This window comes from Trichoderma breve, chromosome 1, assembly GCF_028502605.1.
Source record: "Trichoderma breve strain T069 chromosome 1, whole genome shotgun sequence".
NCBI lineage: Eukaryota > Fungi > Ascomycota > Sordariomycetes > Hypocreales > Hypocreaceae > Trichoderma > Trichoderma breve.
This window is the reverse complement of record NC_079232.1, coordinates 3,156,835-3,180,157: the sequence shown is the minus strand read 5'-3', so window position 1 is coordinate 3,180,157 and position 23,323 is coordinate 3,156,835. Positions and strand designations below refer to the sequence as shown.

Below are 23,323 nucleotides of genomic sequence, written 5' to 3'. Positions count from 1 at the left end.
CCATCCCCTTTCCCTGTAAGACTTTTCACATTCCTAGTTACCGCACGCTAGGAATGCTGTGATTACAAAATCCGTGACAACATGAACAATGAACATGGTTGAAAAACCATGTAGCTATTTATCCCCTAGTAACCACCCGACGCCATCTACAGCGTCTCGCATCCGTCTTTGACTGGTTGTCAAATCTGGATACATTGTCCAAAATCCGTGAGGAACGCCGTGATACACATCTATTCTTGTTGGCACTCCGCACTCCTTTCGCAGAATTCGCTCGTAGATGAGACTATCGTCCCGTGCAGGGTCCAACCCAGCAACCTGGAAATAGACAGGGGGTAGAAATTTGTGTCTAGCTATAATAGCGTCGGTGTGAGACTGTTGGCTAATGGAGAACGGATTACTGATCGGCGACGGCTTATTCCCCTTATACGCACTCATGTACTGGTTCAGAGCTGCCGTGTCGAGGATTGGGGCAAACTTGTTCTGCTCCATGGAGAGATAGAGCCCTTTGTAACGGTCAGGAACATGACCAGGGTCAATATAAACTCCACACGCTAGGAACTGGCCGGTAAGTGGAGGGCTTAGATCCTGGGCAAGTTGTGCCACCATGTTGCTGATGGCTGCCCCGGCTGAGAGCCCTCCAATAAGGAAGCCCTTCTTCGGGTCGGCATTGGTAGGCAGAATCCCTCCATCTTTCTCAGCCGCCTTTCGTGCAATATACTGCACTACTGCGAATACATCGTTGACATCGGTAGGGAACGGGTGTTCTGGTGCAAGGCGATAGGACGGTAGAATGCAAGTGGCATTATGTGCCAATACTAGTTCCCGCGCGGTGGCAAGCTCCAGCTCCGGGTAGCCAACGCAGTGGCCGCCGCCGTGAACGAGAATCACAATAGGGGATGGATTGGTACTGGAGATGGCGGGCTGGCAGACGACTATGCGAGATGAGAATGTGTCGTCGATTGGAATAACGTATTCTCTCTCAACAATAGTCGTCGGTCGACTAGCTGCGAGCATTTGCTGAGCATTGGGTAGAGTTTCCTGGACGGTTTTCTGAAATGTGGGAATACCGCCGGGAATGTGGCCTGGCGGCGAGCCGTTGGCTTTCCAAGCAGCTTCGAACTCTGGGTCCATGATGCCAGTGGCGAGGATTTGTTCAACGGTCCATGGTGGCTGGTCCATTGTGAATGTGTCACCCATCATAGATAGTAACTGGAAGAAGACAATGGCAAATTAAGTGTGCAAATGTATATGCAAGCCGCGAGACCCTTTTGATGATTTGTTCCGATGAGGATGTTGGTAAGAGAGCGACAGGAGAGATTACATGCAATATTCTTAAATAAAATATCTACGGGTTTGTGATGATTCGCAAAGCAAAGGCAATAGACATGACGAAATTAATGTTACACCGCGGACGCCTCATACGGCAGAAATACTGACTGTGTCGGAATAAATCATTGTTGTTGGTCAGCAGCAGTTCCTCAGCCTCGTCATACTCTAAGGAGTTGAAAATGAGGTTACCCCTAAACTCTCTCGTTGCAGAGAGTACAAGTAGGATTCAGCCGGGGGGTTGAGTCACTCACCGGGATGGAGTCACACCGGATCCACTTGTGTTACTGCAGGTCCAACACGTAGATCCATCGATTTCAATCGCAAATCCTTTGGGCGATCAAAGTCTTGGCTAAAAAAAGAAATGATCTCATTAGAGAATATAAGGATTGGATTCTGTGAAATGATGATATAAATGCATTGGCGCAAAGCAGTGCAGTGCTGGAGTTGTATATATCTATCGAGTAGCTGCCTTCAGCCTCTACTCTAGCTACAACACACAATTCTGCATCCAAACACCAGACTGTAGTGTAGCCAGCTCTACTAAGCCAACCTCACCATGGATGAAATCCGCGAGCTGGACAATCTGCAGCCTCCAGACCGACCCCAAAATACCTCTACTCATGAGTTAACTAACAGCGAAGGGCCCAACCGCGTTCCGACGACGCCGCCACCAGTACAAGATGCTGAGCCTCGGTCGACAGGCCCAAAAACATGGAGATTCTGGGCTATCATCGTGGCATTGAGCATCACGGGGCTTATGTCCGCAATCGAGGGTACCATCATAACGAGCGCATTGCCCACCATCACCAACGCTCTGGGCGGTGGTGATGCCTACATCTGGGTCCCCAACGCCTATCTCCTGGCGCAGGTCGCTATACTTCCGCTGGCCGGACAAGCAAGCAACATCTTTGGTCGTCGCCATCTCCTCTTGGGATCCGTTGCCCTCTTCACGCTAGGAGGCGGCCTCAGCGGCGGTGCCTCCTCGATGGCCATGCTGATAGCGGCCCGTACCATCCAGGGGCTCGGCGGCGGGGGGATTAACCTCCTGATGGAGACTATCGTGACCGACATTGTCCCGCTCCGGGAGCGTGGCCAATACATGGGTATCGTGGGCATCGGCGCCATTGTAGGAGCTACCGTGGGTCCGTTTCTGGGAGGTTTAATCACTGATCATGCTTCCTGGCGATGGTGTTTCTACATCAACGTGCCCATCGGCATTGGTAAGACCAGCTCCTCTTCTCCGTTTCCGATCGAATGCGTCTCAGTTCCCGCTTCTCCTTACTAACCATGATCCAGCCTCTTTCGTGATCCTATTTATTTTCCTCCGCGTCAAGTACGAGCGTGACCTGAGTTGGTCGGCTCGCTTCAAGCGCATCGACGTCTCCGGTAATGCCATCTTTGTGGCCGCAATCGTCTCTGCCCTAATTGCACTCACTTGGGGCGGCACCATCTACAGTTGGAGCACCTATCACATCATTGTGCCCCTCGTACTGGGCCTTGTAGGCGTGTTGCTCTTCGCCGCTTTCGAATGGACCCCGAGACTTTGTCCAGAGCCTTCATTCCCACGGCAGATCGTATCGAATCGTACCTCAGCAGCCGCTCTCGGTCTGACCTTCATTCACGCGGTCGTCGCCTATTGGGTATACTACTTTCTGCCGATATACTTCCAAGCCATTAAAGGCCTGTCACCTCTGCGCTCCGGAGTGAACACATTGCCCAATGTTGCTGGCGGGCTTGTCTTTGCAGTTGCGGGAGGCGTCCTACTCTCCAAGTTTGGCCGCTATAAGCCTCTCCACTTGGTCGGATTCGCTGTGACCACTGTCTCCTTTGGGCTGTTTAGCATCCTTGATGCCAACTCAAGCGACGCCGCTTGGGTATGCATACAGCTTCTGAACGCCGCCGGCAGTGGCATGCTTGGCGGCGTGCTTCTGCCCGCTGTTCAAGCGCCTCTGGATGAAAGCTATGTCGCCACGGCTACTGGCATTTGGAGCTTTGCTCGGTACTTCGGCTGCATCTGGGGTGTCACTATCCCGAGTGCCATTTTTAACAACGAGTGCAGGCGTCTCTCGAGCAGCATTACCGACGCGGATATCGCTAGTAATCTGTCGGGAGACAGTGCGTATCAGCATGCTACAGGTGCCTTTCTATCCAGCATTCAAGACCCGGCACTTCGTGCAGAGGTGGTGAAGGTCTTTACCGGAGCGATGCGGACGGTTTGGCTTGTTGGAATTGCATTTGCTGCATTGGGATTCCTGGTTAGCTTTATAGCGAAGGAGATTGAACTACGGAAGGAACTCAACAACAATTTTGGTGTAGAAGACAAAAAGGATGCCATCATCGCGCCAAAGACAGACACCGAAGCTGCACCATCATCTAACCCAGTCTAATACGAGCATAGCTTTAATTTAGTTATAGAGACCTGTAATGTCTCATTAGTTATAATTAACTGCTAGGTATTAACACGTATATCGTTCTAGCTTGTATATATTATCGCTTATTTCCTCAGTAGCTTCTTCTTGAATATTCGCAACAACCTTCTAATTCCCTGTAAACATCCACTGGGCGATTCCCACTTTTCCAAGACTTTTCTAGAGTCCTGTGTAAATGGATGATCTGGGCCCAGGACAGCACATCTCCCCTGCACGCACTCTTGCATAAAAGAAAGAGCTTTATCCGAATTACCGCGACTGCGCAACGCAACGGCTAGGTTATGCTTAGATTGAAGCGTATAGGGGTGTTCCTCTCCCAGCATCTTCTGCTCAAGATCTAAAGCTTCCTTTGCAAGAGCTTCGGCCAGTTTGTATTTGCGCAGATCGTGATATATTGCCCCGAGTTGGGTTATGCTCCGAAGCGTGTCTGGGTGGTTCTCGCCAAGCGTCTCCCGACGGAGGTCCAGAGTTTCCTGATATAGAGCTTTGGCTTCTTTATACTGGCCCAAGCTTTGACATGTTGCTGCAAGTGATCCTATATTCCAAAGAACGGATGGATGCTTCTCACCGAGTACCTCTCGTTGGATAGCTAAAGCTTCCATCTTGAGTGGTTTGGCTTTGGCATAATCACCCTGGTAGTGATAGACGGCTGAGATTGAAGCCAAACTCTCAAGCGTGTGCGTATGTTTCTCTCCAAGTACTTCCCGCTGAAGTGGTAGAGCCTTTTTATAAAGAGCTTCGGCTTCTTTATACTGACCATGGCTCTGATATACTTGACCAAGTAAAGTCATAGCTCGAAGGGTATCTGGATGCTTCTCTCCAAGTGTCTGTTGCCGAAGGTCCATGGCTTCTTTGTACCGAGCTTTAGCTTTCTCATGCTGTCCCTGGTAATGGTATGCTGCCGCAAGTGAAGCTATACTTTCAAGCGTATGTGGATGTCGCTCCCCGAGGACTTTTCGTCTTAGCTCTAGCGTTCTCTGGTCCACGGCCTCTTTCTCTCTCCATCGTCCTCGGTCATATAAGTACCCAGATGCTCTGCTTAAAAGTTCAGACGTATCAGCTTCCCTATTACTGATTTCTGCCCAGTCGCCCATTCCTACAGCATGAGCCAAATACCTCTCGCACTGCCCCCAAGACTCTGGCTTTGAAGTAGGGAAGAGCTCTGACAATGCCTGCAAGGCGATTCCTGTGTAATATACCTCATCGCTTGCGTCTGTTTGCACCAAACTTCCTTGTCCAGGTACACCTTCAAGGCCTTGCATAGCTAGCCTGTATCTTGCTGCTTCTTGCACAAGCTTATGCATCACATAGCTTGGTACGCCATCCTCAATATGGCGCGTCCTGAGGAACGAGAATTCTTGCAACCGCATGATTGCAGACGTCACCTCCAGCTCTTCAAGTTCCTTAGTCGGGTCCTCGTTGCTACACTTGCTGATCTTTATAATTAACTCGTGCGGTAAATTTTGGTTGTCTAGATAAGCGATGATATGAAGAACTTGGTATGCCGTTCTGTTCTCACTTTGGATTCGCTCCATTGAGACAGTCCACGTGTCAAGTACACTATTGGGCATTTCGGGCCTTCGATGTCGATCGAATTCAGTAGTCTTAAGGGTATTCCATCGGCGTTTGCTCTCTCGAAGCAAAGACAGGTACCCAGCGGCAGTCATCCGCATTCGCCGCATATATGCACCAGCTTGAGAGATAGCTAGCGGAAACCTCTGTAGTTCTTCAAGAAGGGTTTCGATATCATCATCAAATTCTTCAACGCGAGCTTCCTCACTTCTCATTTTGTTAAGAAGCTCGATGGCTTCGTCACGTTCCATAGATGGAACCTCAACACCTCTTTGTGCGCCGACCAGAGTGCCCGCAATACGGGCGTCGCGACTTGTCCACAGTACTGTCCCTGTAGTCCCGTTTGGGATATACTTGTATAGACTGTTCGTAGCTTCATCTGTGGATGATCCAACGCCAAACAATTCAAGATTATCCACATTATCAAGGATAAGTACCCATGAAGGGCATGCCTCGATACCGTTACGTACAGATCTAAGTAGATCATTCCCGTCGGCAGCGGCGGTTTGTTCAATGCAAAGTTTGTTTGCAATTGTCTTATAATCGTGTATAAAAGTCGCCTTGCTATCTGCGTGCACCCAGAATACGCTGCATGTTTTGTCTTCGCATCGTCGGTACGCATAGTCCAAAGCGATCTGAGTTTTTCTAGGTTAATTAATTAGTTAGCAATATTCACGTATTTTACTTCAAAGAGAACTTACCCCGATCCTCCTAATCCCCAAAGCGCAGCACTGTGGAACTTTGATCCCCGTGGAAGAAGTTGATTTAGTCGTTTTTCCAAGTCTGTGCGGCAGATCACATCTTCGTTGGGGGGATATGGAATAACATAAGTCGGCTTATCGACCCCGGGTAATGGAGGACCAGGGGTCACATTGTAATGGATGTCACCCTGGTTGATGGTGGCATTGTTTCCAAAGTTATTATGATTGAGAGAACGCGGGTGAGATGTTGGCTGGCTCATGGCTCATGATATTAAGACCAAGAAAATTCAATATTAGACGTATTGGATCGAGTTTTTCATCTTTCATTTGGTTTCCATCTTTCAATTCCCAGAGTATATAAAGTCAGCCAGTAGACGTGTAAGACAGCTTTGGGCCCCATTGGGAATCGATGCTGCGAAGGATACTGCAAGTAAGATTTTACCAGAACAGATGAACACATCCAATAAATCACCTCCATTAGAGCACATGTGTGAATGTTTGGCTGAAATGAGCTGTGGTCTGCATGAAGCAAATGTAAAAAAAGGCGGTTTACATGAAGATACAAGCAATCATAACGGTGAATATCCTAGAACTCAAGGATATAACCCTGTGCTGACGAAAGCCTTACCTTCAGTATGGTTACAGAGATGGCTAGGTGTACGGAATACGCTCTTAATATTTATTAAACGTGTAATAAAAACTAAAGGAAAGCTTAACCAAATTTAGTAAATAGATTAATCGTACTCTTTTAAATTGGGTGAACCATTTTTTTCCTTCCTGAAATTGCACTTACACCGAACTTATATCTATACTGGTTCACCATAAGATTGAGTATGCAGTAAGCAACGCACAGTTCAGGAATTACAGGTAGCTTCTGGCAGATTGTCTTCAATTGGAAAAAAAAAAATTCCTTTCTTGTTAATGCGATGCCCTCTGTTCAGCGGATGCAGTGCGTTATCATATATGAGAAAAATCACAGCACCATTGAGTTTTACAGTATATGTGTGGAAGACAATTGTCCTATTCTAAATGCCGTTCATTACAGTCTTCTAATAGCCTGATAATTCTCTTGTGTGAGACTCCTTTCACCAGTTCTTCGCAGCACCATTGTTTCATTCGGACGTATCAACAATCCAGGCCAGTAGTTTGGGTGGCCCCCTTGCGTCGCGATCCCTTACATCAATGACTGCAGCGCAGCCCCATGCAAGATATACGACCGATAAATGAAGATTCATCTAAAATAAATTAAAACCTATCAAAACCCTCTAGATTAGCAGCCCACTTGAGTAACACAGCAGCACTTATTTACTGGTCCGCACCACGATTCAGCACATACAACTATTCGTAGTGGAACATTCAGCGTCCCGCCAAGTTGTTCATCGCGATTGTTCAAGTGCACGTAACTCTATCGCTATTTACTCTTTCCTGTATCTCAAACCATCTCCAACATTTCCCAACATCCGAATTCGGAACGTGATATGTGTCTTACATACTATATTTGAAATGAATATTTTGCCGATCCGTCATATCAGACTCGCCATTGATTTTCCCTTGATGTGCTGATTGTTCCGGCGTCATTCCCATCTCTTTAATAGTCTTAGCCCTTCGCTTGTTTTCCATGATGTCTTATTGCCTTGTCAGCCTGAAAATATGGTGGTAAGGGTACATCCCATCCAGGAAACTCACAGTAAAATCGCCATGCGATGAATAGAGCAATAACCACTCCATACATAATTCCGCATAAAATGATTGCAGGAATATATCTGGGCGCCCACTCAGCTCGGAAAGTCTGGGGACCAACAGCACCTCCCACACAGTACGCAATAAACATGACAGTGCCGATAACAGACTTTTTCGTTCGCCCAGCTACATTAGACGGGAACAGTGTCCACATCATCAATCCAGTTAGGCGAGTAGTAGCGGTCATAAGGTAAAGACCCCATCGAATCCAGAGCATACGTTTACCTTCCGTTGGTAATAAGCCCAGAGCTAACAGACCAACAAAGCCCGGAATAGTTGAGATGATCATGAGAAGAACTAAAGCGCTTACAGTTAGCACAAACAATAAGAGTTAACCAAGATGCTGCATTCTTACATCTGGTATGGGGCCACTTTAATGTCAAGATTCCAACGACCAGCAACCAGGCTATGGTCACGAGGTCGAGTGGGATGATGCACTTGACTATAGTCTCCAAGTTGGTAAAGCCAAATGAGACAAAGACAAGGTTGCCAAATGCTGCTGTGCCGCTATTAGGAAGAGAATTGGCAATATATGCAAAGAAGAAGAAGTAGGTTTGCGGATCCCGGAACGCATCCACGACCTGGTCCCAGTGCCATTCATACTTCTGACCTCTGTCAGACCCAATCTGGCTGCTGGCGACTCTAGCTGCTGCAATGCGCTTCTCCTCCTTCGATAGCCATCGGACTTCACTGAGCGTTCCTAGAAACAGCAGCGAAAAGAAAGACATGACTATTGTCCATGACCCTAGGAAAACACTAATCCATCGCCATGGACCAAAGCTGCTTGTGTGTTTCTGAGCAGTACTGCCAATGCCGTACATGACGAGTTGCGTTATGATATCCAAACCGCTATTTGAAGTGCTCCAGATAACGGATTTCATGGGATGCTCCCGACTGACGTAGAAAGACGCCGTGAGGAGGACTAAAGCAGGAGCCATAGAGCACTCAAGTAAACCCTGCAGGGAACGTAATGCCACAAGCTGGGTAAAGTTCTGGGCAAAGGCAATGCAAAGAACGACAACACCCCATAGGAACAAAGAGATGAACAATGGCTTGTTTACACCAAAGCGTTGCATGAGATAGTTTGAGGGAGCTTCGCCGATGAGATAGGAAATGTAGAACGCGGTGGTCAGCCCTGCAAGCTCAATTGTCAGCTTCTGTATACTCCGAGGCATCATATGCTATCCCACGGTAGAACCTGTTGTGGGAAATGCTTACACGAAAATTGTTGACCAACGAGGTGAGTGTCCTGTGGGAGGCCAAAGGTTGCCTGCGAGGAGATAGATGCCTTGTCGGCCTGTTGAATGCCGGCACAAAGCCACATGAATGGCAGCAGAATACGGTCAATCTTTCGGACAACGCGCTTATAATCAGCTTCTGTATATTCGGCATTAACGGTATTCAAGACAATATCTTGAGCCTCATCAACGTTGGTTGCATCGATAACCTCTGTCGACCTGCTACTGCTGCTCGTCTTCTCATCGCTGATCATTTCCTTGGTGGCCACTGGCTGTGTCATGATGCTGGATTGTGAAAGAGTAAAATTCATGTCAACTATGGAAAGATATGTATCAGAAGTTCGTTTCTTCGCGGCCAGGCGCTGGCTTTAATAGTTTTGTCCCTTGACATCAAAGTCTTCTATCTTTGGGCCTATTCAACCATGTTCCCCTTTTACAGCTAACAAAAGCCGCCATAGCCTCTATCACTCAACAGTATCTATCTAATGTATCACTTTCGTGCGAAAACTCACCTCAACATAATTGGTTCGGTAATAGCATAGAGGAAGGAACATGAGCCAGTTGATGTTACTCTCAGCCTCTCATGCACGGGCCAGATGAAAATCGGACCGCTTTACACAGAGAATTGTCCATTAAGGTGTCGATTTTGATCACATTTTCTAAGCAATGCTCTTATCACGTTCAGCTTTCAGCTTCAGTTTTCAGCTTGCATTGTTCACATCATTACCAAGGGCGGCATCCATCTACCATTCCGGCATCGTATGATGGGCCAATCATGAAGCTAGAATCATCATCCAGAGACATCTAGACTCAGATATTTATCAGTTGATCAGTGGTTTCAGGTTCCTGAACATCAACTTGCTTGGGTAGGGTAGTGGCATATCCCTACCCGCAGCCTGATGCAGCCATTTTGTAAGGCAGGTTGGAGATACTTATTGGTTGCAAGTGAGTGCTGCCCAATGGTGGGCATTAGGACTTCACCAATAAGTACATGCTTACTGTCGCCTTACCGTAAACCTCACGCTAAACGGGGCATCAAGCAGGCTTTTGATAACAGACCCCGGGAGCCTGATGAGTTGACTGCTGAGTTGAAATACCAGGATTATTCGAAAACGTGCCAGAAACAAGACGTTTCATTGGAGAAAAAAAAAAACAAGCCCCCAATTCTGCAAGACAACCTGGTTTTGTTTCTTCAGCTTCAATGTTGAAGCAGCATGCAGTCATATGTGTTCAATGTTGGCAATGGGATTCCAGTAACTGTAGAGCAGGTATTATATTAATCATAGACTAGATGCTCATCGACATAAAGCTACTAAGTATTACTTATTGAACTTGTTTTTTTTTTATTTACTTCACTATTCATTATCTACTAAATATCTTGATATGTAAGCAATGCTGGTGAGTTGCTTTGCGCGGCTGTTGTGTTTGGGTGTTGTCTGAAAATTAGCTAAATGTCCGGGAGGTATGTATAGCCGCCCGACAGGATGGCCGCCATCTTACCATCCATGGATGTATTTGCCACGACCGTTCTAGAACAGGCCTGGATGCCTCTGCTACGTATTCTTTTTCAGCTTTGTGTGACGCATTAATCCTTTATATCAATGACGTAGAGCTCCGTGGTGTTCTCGACTTATTGCCTGCCCGAGCCATTGTAGTAAGGCACCCATCAAAGATGGAGATTCACAACATATGACCACAACTTGGTTACCTTTACTAAACAAATTTAAATTATATAGACATAGTGATTTTCTAACTATTTGTACATCGTAGCCAACAAGATTCTGTAGCGGAATTGACGTTTAGAATGTGCGTGAGCAGCTGTATCAAGATACATGTATACATGCATAATTGCATACATGTATCTGTATCCAACAATGTTACACAGCCAGTCTCGCATGGCTTAATGACCTGTGATCAAAATGAAATTGCTTTGCGCACTTGATAAAGGTTGATGGTTTGTCACTATGTGAGAGAGTGGCGCGGTCAATATGCAAAAAAAAGCAGTGTCCACGCTCAAGCGCATCTCCGAATATACAAGACTTTAGCCACTAAGTCGAGCACATGCGACCATCGGTAGTAGAGAATTGAAGGTTTCGTCAAGCTTTCTTGTTGAGTTGGGTGTCGTTCAATTTTTGACCTTCAAGACTAAATCTGGAGTTGCACGATCCCGCATCCCCGTAGTGTAAGCACTAAGGACTATGTCAGGGGCTGAAGTTTTCATCAATCGACTCCGACTTCAGTGATTCAATCCACGACCAGAATGAAAGTGAACCTGTACTTTCGCTACGCAAAATCTCCCAAGGCGCACTTTGTGACCGTTAAAAATGGACAAATACACTTACCCACGGCCCCTACATCTTCTGCTCTTTGCGGTTGCCATCTTTGAAGCCTCCCTTTTCTATCTACCGCCGCGTTCCCTCTACCGCGCCGCAGCTATCGCTCTGCTCGCGGCCGTGACCTACAACTTCCAGCTCAGCCTCCTAGAATACTTCCCAAATCGCGCCTTTATATCTCTCGCCTTGGGCGCAACCTGGACTACGTTCTTGAACGCCTTTGAGATCCTGATTGTGTCAAACGTCAGCCCTCAAGACCCCGGCCTTCAGTTGGCCAACCCTGGAAACTCAATCTTCCAGGCATTTCGGGCAGCTACATTACCATTCAACTGGCGGCGCGTCGGAACCAAGTGGCAGATTAAGGTCCCAGCTTCGACGGAAGATGCCTCCATAACCGGGCGCGCGCGTTTCCTTTTCAAGAGACTGAGCGTTCTAGCCGTCTGCTATCTCGTCATAGATCTCTGTGCCGCGGGTCCCCCGCCAGACCCAAATATGATTGCGAGAGAGAAGCAAACTATCTCGTATCTGCTTGCTTCAACCTCAGAAGACGTCGGGTTTCGGGTGATAACTACCATCGTCTTCCTTATGAACGCAGCTCTTGGCGTAATCGGAGTTCACAGCCTTCTAGCAACTGTTGCCGTCCTCTGTGGTGACCAGCCACAGAACTGGCCTCATATCTGGCAGGGCTGGCCGAGTCAGGCTTATTCCGTGAGAAGATTCTGGAGGTACGTCTTAGCTCCTTCCAGTCGTATTAGTGGCCGCTGATCGAGTTTACCCAGCAATTATTATCACCAAGGTCTGCGCAAGGCGCTCAGTGGACCGGCTGACTGGATTATTGACTCGGTTCTCCCCCGTGGTAGCCTGGTCTCCCGTTACTCGAGGCTCGTTTTAGCATTCATTTTATCCGCATTGCTACACCACCAGGCTGAGAGATCCGAAACTGGACAATTGATCTTCTTCAGCAGTCAGGCACTTGGCATCATGTTGGAAGATGCAGTCTACAAGCTGTATAGTTTCAGCCCCATACAGCTCCCTCGACGCATCGAGCGAGCCTTAGGATATCTTTGGGTGCTAGTATGGCTGGTATGCCTTGTGCCGTACTGGTCTTATTCGACAATGCGTATAATTGACGATCCTGTGAGGGATCAGGCAACGTTTGAGATCTTCAAAAAGGTCTTCTCCAAGTAGTAATATTACAATCACGACTACTGATCTCTTGAGAAGAAAAGGACGTCTTCTACAAAGCTGAACGCTACATGTACTATTTATATATTTAGAGATAGGCAAGTAGTGCAGGGGAGATGATACTGATACATGCAATTGACATTCGTCGTCTACATGGTTGTTGATGTCTACTCAAGACAATGCATCATGCTTATAAGCTTGCGCTACTGATTTACTGGTACATACGACCATAGGTAGAGGAGAACTCGGGGTCCCGTCTGCTCCCCCATAGATAAGCCTCTAACCGGCAGATTAGTAGTTGAGTGGGTGACCATCAGCGAACACCGGCTGTTGTATGTTTTTTAATTTTTTTTCGGTTTCTTTTTATCTTCTTCCCGTCGTTTGCAATGACAGTATAAGGTAAAAAGGTGTGTTGCGAAACGGTTTGAGAAGGATGCATTCCTAATTAAATTGTGGCTTGCCACCCCTGTCAGCGTTGCACCACTAAGGCACTCTTGCAGCCATAGAGGAAAACAGCCAATCACCACTTTCTATCTACTCGTCCGAGATGACAATGATGCGTCAGGCAGCGGTCAAAAGTAATATCCCGTTCGGATGCCTTCATACCATTTTGAGATTAGCATAACGTGTTATGCAAATAAATGATTACAAGGTAGCTCACTATGAGGAGAAGCGTTTGGGCACTTTCTAACGAACAAGCCTCGAAAACATCTCCGAGTAAAGCTCTGGACTTTCGGGAATATTCTTTCGAAAGTGCCCGCCTAGTGGAAGGACGTTGGTGTTTGGATGTTGAGTTGGTTGTTTCATGCACAGGCTAATTTCTTCCTCGAAGTTCTGAGTTATACTGGGGTCCGCAATAAGTGCCCCAACCGCTACCACAATATTGCACAGGGCAAAGAAATGCCGAAGATCCTTGGTCCTTTCCGGTGGTGTATATAAAACCCATATTACGTCCTGGCATCGTGCTGTAAACGCAATGGGATCGAGCACGGGGTGGATATGATGTAAGTTACTCATGAACATACGGACGTACTCTCGCTCTAGCCTCTTCTTACCCAATTGAAGTGGAATTTCAGGTGAGGTCCGTTCTTTTGCGGCAAGATGTTCAGAAGAACAAGGATGAATCGATTGCTCTCCATTTGGAGTGGGTTGAGGAGCTAACGTGTGAACAAGATTCTGCATTCCTTCTAAATGATTGCCATCTCCTGTCCGACTCGTAGAAAGAGAGGGGCTCCTAGACACATTCTGTTCGTTCTCCGTTGCATAGAAGTGTTATTTTGGTCTCAACGGTGGCTCTAATGCTTCTTCGTTGGAGTGGACGTTGACAATGGAAACGGGAGACCGATCTGTTAGACTAGGCGTTAGAACAATCCCAGCAGATGCCACTGGGCTGTTTTGGTCCCGAAAGGACGCTGGTTGGCTAGTCCCACCATTAGTAGGGGATAGATTTAACGATTCTTTGCGCTGTATAGAGTTTGCATGTACGGGAGGGAGGTTTCGCTGGGCATATGCAAAGAACTGGTTGAGGAGCACAAAGTTGGATGAGGTGCTATAGAATTCAATGCCATGCGTGTGCTGGTTGAAATCGCCTACTACATCCGTGTTGGTGACAGGTAGAGACTGTGGCGCAAAGCCTTGGACTAGATGTTAGTAACCTTCGTTCCTATTGCTCGGGAAACGGGAGCATGGCCGAACATACCTGTGGGGTCTGAGCCGTGAGTGTGTTCTCCAGTCTCACCCCGCCTCCGGTAGTCACTTTCATCAACTCGGGTTAATAGTAAGGATGGGGAAGGATATGACCCATTTTCTGTATTCCTATGGCCTGGACTCAGGAGGCTGCTGTCCCTGTTCCGGTCAGTCCGTCTTCGAAGTCCATACGTGCACTGATGGAAGTGCTTAACGCAATTGGCGCACGGCTGTTGCTGATCACATTTTGCCTTTTTAGCACGACATCGCTGGGCACGCATGAGATACGCGTGGTAGGTTACGGCGGCTTTGCAACGGCTGCGACGGACGCTGTGTTGATTCTTCCATGCCTGATAACGCGGGCTAGTTGTATGTGCTTATGAGACAAATAGTAGATGTGGATGACATTCTTTCAATTGCTTGAAACATTCAGGCCAAAGGCAGGGACCGGAAGATGGAACTTTTGAAATGCCAAGAGCCTCTGCCTACATTTTGGAACCGTGGAAATGAATAATAAGTTGTAAGCATTATTAAGAAATACAGGCACTGGAACTTCCCCGCATCCAGGAAGCTACCTAAGGTATCATTCACCTATGACCAGGGTGCTAGGAGATCGGGTGGCGACGCCCCTGGCTGTGATCCATCTTTCGACCACAGATATTAAAGGTCCGGGCCGAAGCCGGAAATCCCGGAATTTGTAGCCGGAAGCAGGAGACGCGAATGGGATGCAAGGTTGGCACTTCCGGGGTAAAAGCTACTTATGAAAGAACGAGTGGTACGTCAACATCGGGGACGAAGCTACCTAGTGAGCTTGGTACCGTTCCAAAAAGAGCATTATGAACCGCTTCCCGTTCGAGGTCACCATTCACCAAGGCCACATCGAGCGCATCCTTTAAGAGAATCTTGATCCTTTCGCTCTAAAACATACAATTCGATGGTCGCACTGCGTTCATGAGCACGCAGTCGATAATACGCACCACAAATTATGTGTACTAGTCAAGTATGAATATGACCTCCCCAATGGTGTGATAGCACAGGATACAGTTCCATTAAAGCATCTTGCAGGAACATGGCATTTAGTACCCGCTGCTTGTCCAAAGTTGTATGCCGCGTCCGGGCTTGCACACTCTACGTATATTACCGATGAAGCTCTTGAATATGCGAAAGCACAGGGTGCGAACTCCGTCATCTCCATCGGGAGCGGTAGCTTTGTTGGCTTTGTGAAGACTATGAGCCTTGATTTTCTCATATTTGTATCCCCACTATATATGCTAGAAGTAAAATGACCCCCCATTCTCGGTCAGACTACCGACGACGTTAAGACGTCCGACTCTGCTCGTGGCCATGGGCGCAGCGTATGACCGACTAAGCATACTTCCTCAATGCTGTAGGATTTCCTGATGAGACTGAGCAACATGTTTAATAAGCCAGAAATCAATTGTGAACTTGCGCACGCCTTTTCGATGCATCGGGTCTTCCTCTGCTATGAACCTAGCATCGTCTTCAGAATCGGCATACACGACAATCATGCCCACTCCACTATATTTACTCTCCAACCCGCCAGGTACAAAGGGTCCAGCAGCCAAAAGCTTGCCTTTTGCGGCCAGTTCTTCCAAGTAGTCTCGGTGTTCCTTGATGACGTCGTCGAAAAGGCTAGGGTTGACGAATTCACTTCTGATAATATAGGCTCTTTTTACAAATTGACCGGTGTTTCGTGTCTGTTCGAAGAGCTCGGTGGATGTAGACATACTGAAGCTGCAAATCATTCTTAGTTCCGCGCTCTCAACATATTGCTGCGGTATGAATTTACCTATAAAATGAGTCTTGTCGATTTTTCAATTATAGCAGGCGTAGAAATGGCAGCAAAAAGCAATAAAATAGATAATTCTCTTTTAGAGATATTTAAGAAAAACGTATATTAGATATGAACCTACTATGTCTATATATACTAATTTATACACACTTACCATTAGTATCAGGGGATTAGCCTAACCGGCAATGTAAGGCGATGAAAAAGGATGCTTAGGAAACATTCCGATCCCATTCCGATCCAAATTCCGATCTAACTTCCGATCTGATGCACGTTTCTGACGCGCGTGCTCACACTGCCACTTCCGCTCTATAAGCCATCCTATCTCAGCATCTAAAGAGAGGGCACCTTGGCGAGGATAAGACCAGGAAGCCAGCTGGGCGCTAGTTTCGAGGTTACATTCAGAATAATCTCCTCTTTCAGAGTTAACTACCGGGCGATATCCTTAGGGCATAGCAGCTGCACGAGGCTGCGCCGCTCGATGGGCCGGGTGTGTCGTCCCTAGCTGTAAACGATGTTGAAGTTGAGAGGCACGCTGAAGCCATCTGCATGGCCGAGCTGCAGCATATTGCTAATAAATTTTCATGCTCGCCAGCTCGGCCAGGTATATTAGTAACGGCTCGCACAGCTAAGAAGAAGCTATCAAATGAGAGGATGCCGAGTGTTCTACTAGGGAGGTCTAACCTTTATGAAGTCGTGCAGGATGTTTTGGGGCACCATCTCTCATCTGTAGCAAGGAGCTATCGAAAGTAGCCATCTTCTTCTTATTTTATTCTGAACTCCCTGGTAGAAACTACCTGTAGGTACATGTAGGTAGTGTATGGTCATCTTTTTCGAGGTCCATCGCGTCCCAGGCTGTTCCCCGAAAATTGATAAATACCACAATAACCTGCAACCTTCTCTTCCAACTGATGCATCACTATCTTCCCTAGCTTGGCATCTTTGTGAAGAACGATGCCAGCTGGATTCTTTATATCGAGCAATGCACCAAGAGCGCCCTCGTAACCGGCATCCACAACACCCGCCGTAAGTGTAGCGCCGGACCGCCACAGTGACGACCGAACAAACACCTGGCCCATATAATCCAATGGGACAGAGACAGTCTCGTTGAATTCGACAAGATATACCCCCTGGCGTAGTTTGATAGTCTCGGCATCTTTGTCAAAACGCAGCTCCGAGGTATTGGCGGCCTGTCGATGTGAATTATCGAAGTCGATTGTGGCAGGTGAAGTCCAGGCCAAGACGCGGCGTAAAGAGAGGTCGACTCCACATGGTTGTAGCTGTTGCGTAGCGGATCGTAGGTTGCGCACTATGCCCTGCTTCACGATCGAAGCCCCGCTCATGAGCATTGTGGTTGACGGTTGCGGCAATTGAGGTCAAGAGCAACAAAGGGGAATATGTTGCAGAGTGAGAGAATGTTATTGTTAGGCTGGACGAGTAAATCTACCCGTTGGCTAACACAGTTGGTATCTAAAAGTGCACGGGACCAACGGGCAGCTGTCTGAGACGGTGTTGCAAAAACCCAGTCCAAGAGGGCCGCATAAGTATAAGAAAAAATGCTCAAAAAGAGTAATCCGTTTTAAATGTTAAAAAATGAATGAATAATAAAATAGTTATTCAGACAATATTAGGACAGACTTTGCCTATTCTCATTGACCAGTGCCATCAGACGATTGTATGCCCTCTGATCATCACCACGGTTGAATCGCTCCACAGTTTCGTCATGATCCACAGAGAGTATACCGTTATCAGGATCCAGGTGCATCTGCCTAAAGATCTTTAGTGTTGAGTCTGCCTCTAACTTCTGGTGCATAAGTAGAACAGTGTCGTCTTCTTCCCAATAAGGCATTTCATCGAACGGAAATGGCGCCTTATTGCCCCCAGCAAGTAACTCAGTAAGCCGTGGCTTCGCTTCATATATCTCATCAAAGAACTGAGCCCAAGGCACTTCTGACCAGCAGAAGCACTCATCTATGTCGAGAAATTTGATGACCTGGGCATGACTTTGTATAAACGAAATCAACTCTGGGCAGACGAAGCAGTTTTCTAACGTGAGAGATTGTAAAAGAGGGAGGTCGCCTGGCTTTAAAGCAAGCGGGATAAAAGTATTGCCGCCGTGTTCGGCGGAACCAAGAGGATCCGAAGCCTGAATATGCAGATATTTAAGTCCCCTCATATGGCGGAAAAATAAAGCATCCAAGTTGCGGAGAAATTTACGATAGTCTGTCATTGTATTAGTCCGGATTCCTGAGTAATCTTCGAAGCCAAAGATGTTGAATGTTGCAGATTCAAGCTGATTAAGAAACTGGCGAAACGCATCAGTACGATATGTAGATGTCCACTTTGGTGGAAAGCAATCAAGGATAAGCTCAGTGATTAGAGTATTGGCGACAAGAGCCTCCCAAGTCTCGTTCATAAGCGCCCGCCATTTCTCTCGCAGTTCCCTCTCGCGCGTATAGTTCGCATCTTCATGAAAGTCGAAGTCCTGATAGACCTCATTGTCTTCATTATCGAGGTCAAAGTCAAACTTCACTTTGACAGTTTGTAGGTTTGGCGTGAAGTGACCTTTCAAGACCCCGCAAGCTGCCGGTAGCAAAGACGGTGCCGTTGCCCTATCATCTCGTCCGCATTGGCATATAAATTCGATTGTTTTTGTGTACTGGCCGTAAGTCTCAACGACAGTCCGTGCAGATGTTGCCGATGCCTCATCATTATTTAATCGTATTGCTTTAAAAATTTCTGGCAAAAGTTGGGCTCTGTAAAATTTGCATGTTGAGCTTAGGTTGATTTTGTCGCCAATATCGAGGACCTTGATTATCTCGAAGAATAATTCGTTTGGGAGATCTAGAAGACACGCCATTTTAAGCCTATTTGAATACAAATCCAACTTTGAAATAGCCCTGGTTGTGGCGTCACTTTAAATGGATGGCTCGAGTCGTGACCATGCACCAGTTGGGATAACGCCGAATCCAAGCCAAGGTCATCCTGCGCTAGGCAGCGTGGACTAGTATCCATAATTGGCGAACGAATTTACACTCCGCTGTTTACATGGTTATTGGAGTCAGGCAGGGCTGTGATTTGAACATGTTCTCATCATCGCGCATACTAAATCCACATAAATCCCCTTCGAAACCCACATTAATATGTATATATCATCTTACTGTTTGTCATTCTGACGATGTGTTGAGCTATGAGACTGTCCCTTCGCGGGCCTCTTAGGCTATGACATATGTAGTAACTGGACCAGTTGGACATATCCAGCACATTGAAGTTGAAGAAGGGTGCGAACAAGATGAATATTTCTCTCCTAACGGCAAACTGTAGAAAAACACTAACAAAAAAAAATGTAACAGCGCGAGTCTACCTTTGACACCCATACCTCAATCGGTGCACTTCTGGTGGCGCAGTCGTCAGGCAGGATGTGCCCCCCTGCATCGTTCTCCGAAATTGCATGTAGACGGTAAAATGCGACCAACAACCAACAATCGACAGTAACCTCGCCAACTCCTACGGAACTCTACAAAAACTGAGAGGTGCCGTAAGAGGTGCAAATGTCCAGGTTCTGACACTCTCCCTGCTTCGCCAGAATAACCACGATGAAAATGCCCTAAGACAAGTCCGAGAACCACCGTTTCACCCTTTTCGAGATGCACTTCTCACTCCTGATGGCTTTGGCCACTTTGGCGTCGCCCTTTCGAGGGGTCGCAGCCCTCTCAATGCAATTGACAGAACGAGAGATGCCGGCCGTCTTTTCTCTTCCAGTAGATTATCGCCCCGTCTCTCAGGCGAAACTGCAGAAAAGGAATCCATCTCCTACCGTTCAAGCAGACACCATGCTTTACGTACGTTGAATTTAACATGGTGACTCGGTTTGGCGGTCTCCTATTCTGACATGTATCGTTTTATTATGCAGGACCTGACACCCATTGTCAAATTGAGTGTCGGAACGCCACCACAGCTGATAGGACTGGTAGTAGATCTCCAAATGGGTTTCATCGCTTTTCTCGTGCCGAACACCACGGATTGTGTTCCGCAGTCAAACGCAACCTCAGCACAATATAATTGCGCTACTGACGACTATTGCGTTACCATGGGCTACTTTTGCCCTGCATCATCATCAACCATGAAGTCGATACAGCCCTCGAAATCAGACCCGGAAGGCCCCGTCAACGCGGATGTCGTGACAGTCGGCAGCCAGAGAGTAGATGGCGTCCACATGTGGCTAAACGATATCTCTCCAGGCGAATGTGAGTGTTCCAATACTGGTACTAGAGGCCAAAGTAATTGATCTTGGGAATTTTTTAGACAGTAGAATGGGCATTTCGCCTGGCTCGCCCTTCTTATACCTAATGGTTGACCAGGGCTTCATCAACTCTCCGTCATTCAGCCTTTGGAGCTATGGGACTCCAAATAACCAGGGACAGTTGCTTTTCGGTGGAGTCAACAAAGCAATGTACAAAGGGACGCTCCAAGCATTTCCTCTTTCAGGACCAAATAACAACGTGAACATGCCAATCGCAGCAGTTGTTGTAGAGAGTGGCGGCAACGGTACAGCTGGTCCAACAACCACAAGACATGACCTCACCGACTCAACGACAGCAGTATTATCTACGATTGACATCTTCACTTTCCTTCCCAATAAGACAGTACAGCAAATTTATGCCGATCTTGACATCACTCCGACTTTCATCCCGAGCTTCAATGCTTCTATGGGTATCGTTGATTGTGCCAGAACGCAATCCGAGAATCGAACCGTCTCCCTAGTATTTGGTAACGCCACGATTTCGGTACCTTGGAGCGAACTATTCATCCCTTTTGAAGACGATACCTGCGAGTTTACCATCGTGCCATACAGGCCGGACTTGACTTATGGGCCAGGCAGCGAATTACAAATTGGCGCTACTGTCCTTCAATACATGTATTTGGCTGTGGATTACGATAACATGTTCGCCGCCGTGGCGCCACTGAATCCCAACCCAGGCCCGGATAATATCTTAGAAATAGGGAACGGGACACGAATTCCGGACGCTGATGGGGACTTTCCAGCTACCATTACTCCGTACGGGGCACCGACGTTAACCACCACAACCACGGGGTCCCTGCCAACATCAACGACAGCTTCAAAAGCGCAAGCCGTAACATTTACACCTAGAGCTATGGATATAATACTTGGGGTTAGTGGGGCAATACTTGCAGTATTTTAGTTAATAATATAGATAACATAAAACTTAAGGGGTCTGGTTACAAGACCTACAATGTGATGCCATGACGAGCACAGTTGGATGAATGAGACGTTTGTTTTATAATTGACTTTATTGGAAATACGTTGTCAGTATAGAATATGTTCCAAGATGTGGCGTTGGGCTTTTTACATGAGTCGACTTGTATAAGTTTTCGATAGATGAACTACATAGCCACACGAGAATCCCCAGTATAAAAAGTAAACTTTATTTCATAGTCATGGGGATTTTTAAGATGCGCTGATTTATTTACACGAGACGTTCGTCTGGAGAGTCATTTGGGTTTAGAGAGCCGATGAGCTATTTAGGGTCAACGATGTCTCTGATCAAATATAAATATTCTCCTCCACAAACCGAACTCAACTAGAATCTGGAGGCTCACAACACAGCCCTCCATCTCATTAATGACAAGGCTACGTCATTCATGATTTGGCATTCGGAGTCGAAGTTCACGATACTATCATGACATTAGCTTAGAATAAGAAGATGCTCAGTCAGCATGCTACTCAGGATGATGTTTCTGGGATTAGGACTGCATTTAATTCACCAAATCTCGTATCTGATTGCTACTCAAGCCGTGACGATAAAAGTAACCCTCAGTTTAGGGCTGAGGTCAGTCCCACTCACCACCAGAGTTTATTTCTCAGCAGCAAGTTTTTAATACATTTAGTAAAAATCCAACCCACAGGATATGCAAGATCCTTGCAAACGCCAGTTTCTCCGTCCACAATATCTATCTCTATTGACCTAGCCTTGTTAATCTACTAGATCTGCCTCCATCCACTGGATCTACATACATCTACTAGATCTACCTATGTTTTCCAGAGAATTTGAAGATCCATTAGCCAAACACATATTGACTCAATACCCAAGCCCAAGCTCCTCCAATCAGTTCTTACCATTATCCAGTATAAATTCTGCCCAATGGAGCGCCCTACAGCCAGACGTGGACAAGATTCTGAATGACTATTCGAATCCGCCTTGTCAGAATCAAGATGACACCCCTAAGGTGTTACGAGCATTCCTTAAATACTTGTGCGAAGAGGCAAAAACACTGTTGATGCAAGAGATCAAACAGTTCAACGGAAGAATAGCATTAAGGCAGCTCCGCAATTTCCTCGTCGACTCAATATTAAAGAGTAGTAAGTAATATACAATCCAAATTCCTATCTCCTATCTCATACTAATATAAAAATGCAGTGCTAATAGCTGGCAGCAAACAACCCAAATCACTTACGCCGTCCCCCATCGTGATCCCTGGCTTGACTGCAGAGGAAAGTCAAAATCAACTAGAGTTAAGGAGCGACCACACTGCTGTCAAGCAAGCATGCTTGGCAAGAGACGGTCACCGCTGTGTTCTCACCGGCATGGTCGAACAACTTCATTTCATGAGTATACCGTCACAAAACCGTGGAGATTTATGGTCTTGCACAACCGAATGTGCACATATCGTTCCCTTTTCTTTGGGAAAGCTCAACCCGAACTCTACCCAGGAGGTTGGCTGTTCTTATCCCAATTTGCTCCTCGTATGCTGACTAGTAGATAGGTTGAGACCAAGGCCCAGATTTGGAGGGCGATTTACCGCTACTTTCCCTTCGTGGCAGGGAAAATCGGACCCGAAAATATCAACGCTCCCGAAAATGCTATAACTCTGAGGTCAGAGGCTCATATGGAATTTGCCGCACATCGTATTGCCGCTGAACCTACGAAGACGGTACTGCCTCTATCTTTGATGTTACGCAGAGGATTATTACTACATCTCTACTGTAATTTAGGAACACAACTACCATATCCATGATCTCGGCGCAGTTTATTCCGTAGCTCGAGATTTATCGAACACGATCACTATGAAACAATCAGACCCAGCAATTGCGATGCCAGATCCCAACCTCCTGAGGCTACACTACCAAGTATCGATGATCCTGCAGGAAAGTGGTATTCGAGAGAGATATGAGAGGACCATGTGGGAAAATGAAGATAATTCGATCCAAAACATTCAATGTGATGGCTCTACAGATCTAGGGAATATCTTGTCCAGCAAAATGCTCACAGACATCTAG

At 46.8% G+C, this 23,323-nt stretch overlaps 9 protein-coding genes across 9 annotated transcripts; 3 read left to right on the top strand and 6 right to left on the bottom strand.

Moving 5' to 3' along the window:
• Positions 1-114: 114 nt before the first annotated feature.
• T069G_00981 (alpha/beta hydrolase fold domain-containing protein) lies at positions 115-1,179 on the bottom strand (the record flags this gene model as incomplete). Its single annotated transcript, XM_056168191.1, has 1 exon — positions 115-1,179. One exon carries the CDS (start codon positions 1,177-1,179, stop codon positions 115-117), a length of 1,065 nt encoding a protein of 354 aa, XP_056033507.1.
• A 706-nt stretch (positions 1,180-1,885) lies between these two features.
• Positions 1,886-3,716, top strand: T069G_00980 (major facilitator superfamily domain-containing protein; the record flags this gene model as incomplete). Its single annotated transcript, XM_056168190.1, has 4 exons — positions 1,886-2,549; positions 2,626-3,140; positions 3,216-3,542; positions 3,603-3,716. 4 exons carry the CDS (start codon positions 1,886-1,888, stop codon positions 3,714-3,716), a joined length of 1,620 nt encoding a protein of 539 aa, XP_056033506.1.
• Positions 3,717-3,823: 107 nt separating this feature from the next.
• Positions 3,824-6,291, bottom strand: T069G_00979 (tetratricopeptide repeat domain-containing protein; the record flags this gene model as incomplete). Its single annotated transcript, XM_056168189.1, has 4 exons — positions 3,824-4,900; positions 4,958-5,229; positions 5,278-5,975; positions 6,032-6,291. The coding sequence occupies 4 exons, from the start codon at positions 6,289-6,291 to the stop codon at positions 3,824-3,826; spliced, it is 2,307 nt and encodes a 768-aa protein (XP_056033505.1).
• Positions 6,292-7,516: 1,225 nt separating this feature from the next.
• Positions 7,517-9,290, bottom strand: T069G_00978 (major facilitator superfamily domain-containing protein; the record flags this gene model as incomplete). Its single annotated transcript, XM_056168188.1, has 5 exons — positions 7,517-7,656; positions 7,718-7,897; positions 7,997-8,068; positions 8,127-8,906; positions 8,990-9,290. The coding sequence occupies 5 exons, from the start codon at positions 9,288-9,290 to the stop codon at positions 7,517-7,519; spliced, it is 1,473 nt and encodes a 490-aa protein (XP_056033504.1).
• Positions 9,291-11,333: 2,043 nt separating this feature from the next.
• On the top strand, positions 11,334-12,530 carry T069G_00977 (membrane bound o-acyl transferase family domain-containing protein; the record flags this gene model as incomplete). The annotated part of the gene is made up of 2 exons (XM_056168187.1): positions 11,334-12,067; positions 12,122-12,530. The coding sequence occupies 2 exons, from the start codon at positions 11,334-11,336 to the stop codon at positions 12,528-12,530; spliced, it is 1,143 nt and encodes a 380-aa protein (XP_056033503.1).
• Positions 12,531-15,592: 3,062 nt separating this feature from the next.
• T069G_00976 (YCII-related domain-containing protein) lies at positions 15,593-15,961 on the bottom strand (the record flags this gene model as incomplete). Its single annotated transcript, XM_056168186.1, has 1 exon — positions 15,593-15,961. One exon carries the CDS (start codon positions 15,959-15,961, stop codon positions 15,593-15,595), a length of 369 nt encoding a protein of 122 aa, XP_056033502.1.
• An 886-nt stretch (positions 15,962-16,847) lies between these two features.
• On the bottom strand, positions 16,848-17,372 carry T069G_00975 (dUTPase domain-containing protein; the record flags this gene model as incomplete). The annotated part of the gene is made up of 1 exon (XM_056168185.1): positions 16,848-17,372. One exon carries the CDS (start codon positions 17,370-17,372, stop codon positions 16,848-16,850), a length of 525 nt encoding a protein of 174 aa, XP_056033501.1.
• Positions 17,373-17,650: 278 nt separating this feature from the next.
• Positions 17,651-18,883, bottom strand: T069G_00974 (uncharacterized protein; the record flags this gene model as incomplete). Its single annotated transcript, XM_056168184.1, has 1 exon — positions 17,651-18,883. One exon carries the CDS (start codon positions 18,881-18,883, stop codon positions 17,651-17,653), a length of 1,233 nt encoding a protein of 410 aa, XP_056033500.1.
• Positions 18,884-19,670: 787 nt separating this feature from the next.
• On the top strand, positions 19,671-23,323 carry T069G_00973 (eukaryotic aspartyl protease domain-containing protein; the record flags this gene model as incomplete). The annotated part of the gene is made up of 8 exons (XM_056168183.1): positions 19,671-19,865; positions 19,937-20,270; positions 20,329-20,571; positions 20,623-21,197; positions 22,204-22,405; positions 22,464-22,759; positions 22,810-22,977; positions 23,039-23,323. 8 exons carry the CDS (start codon positions 19,671-19,673, stop codon positions 23,321-23,323), a joined length of 2,298 nt encoding a protein of 765 aa, XP_056033499.1.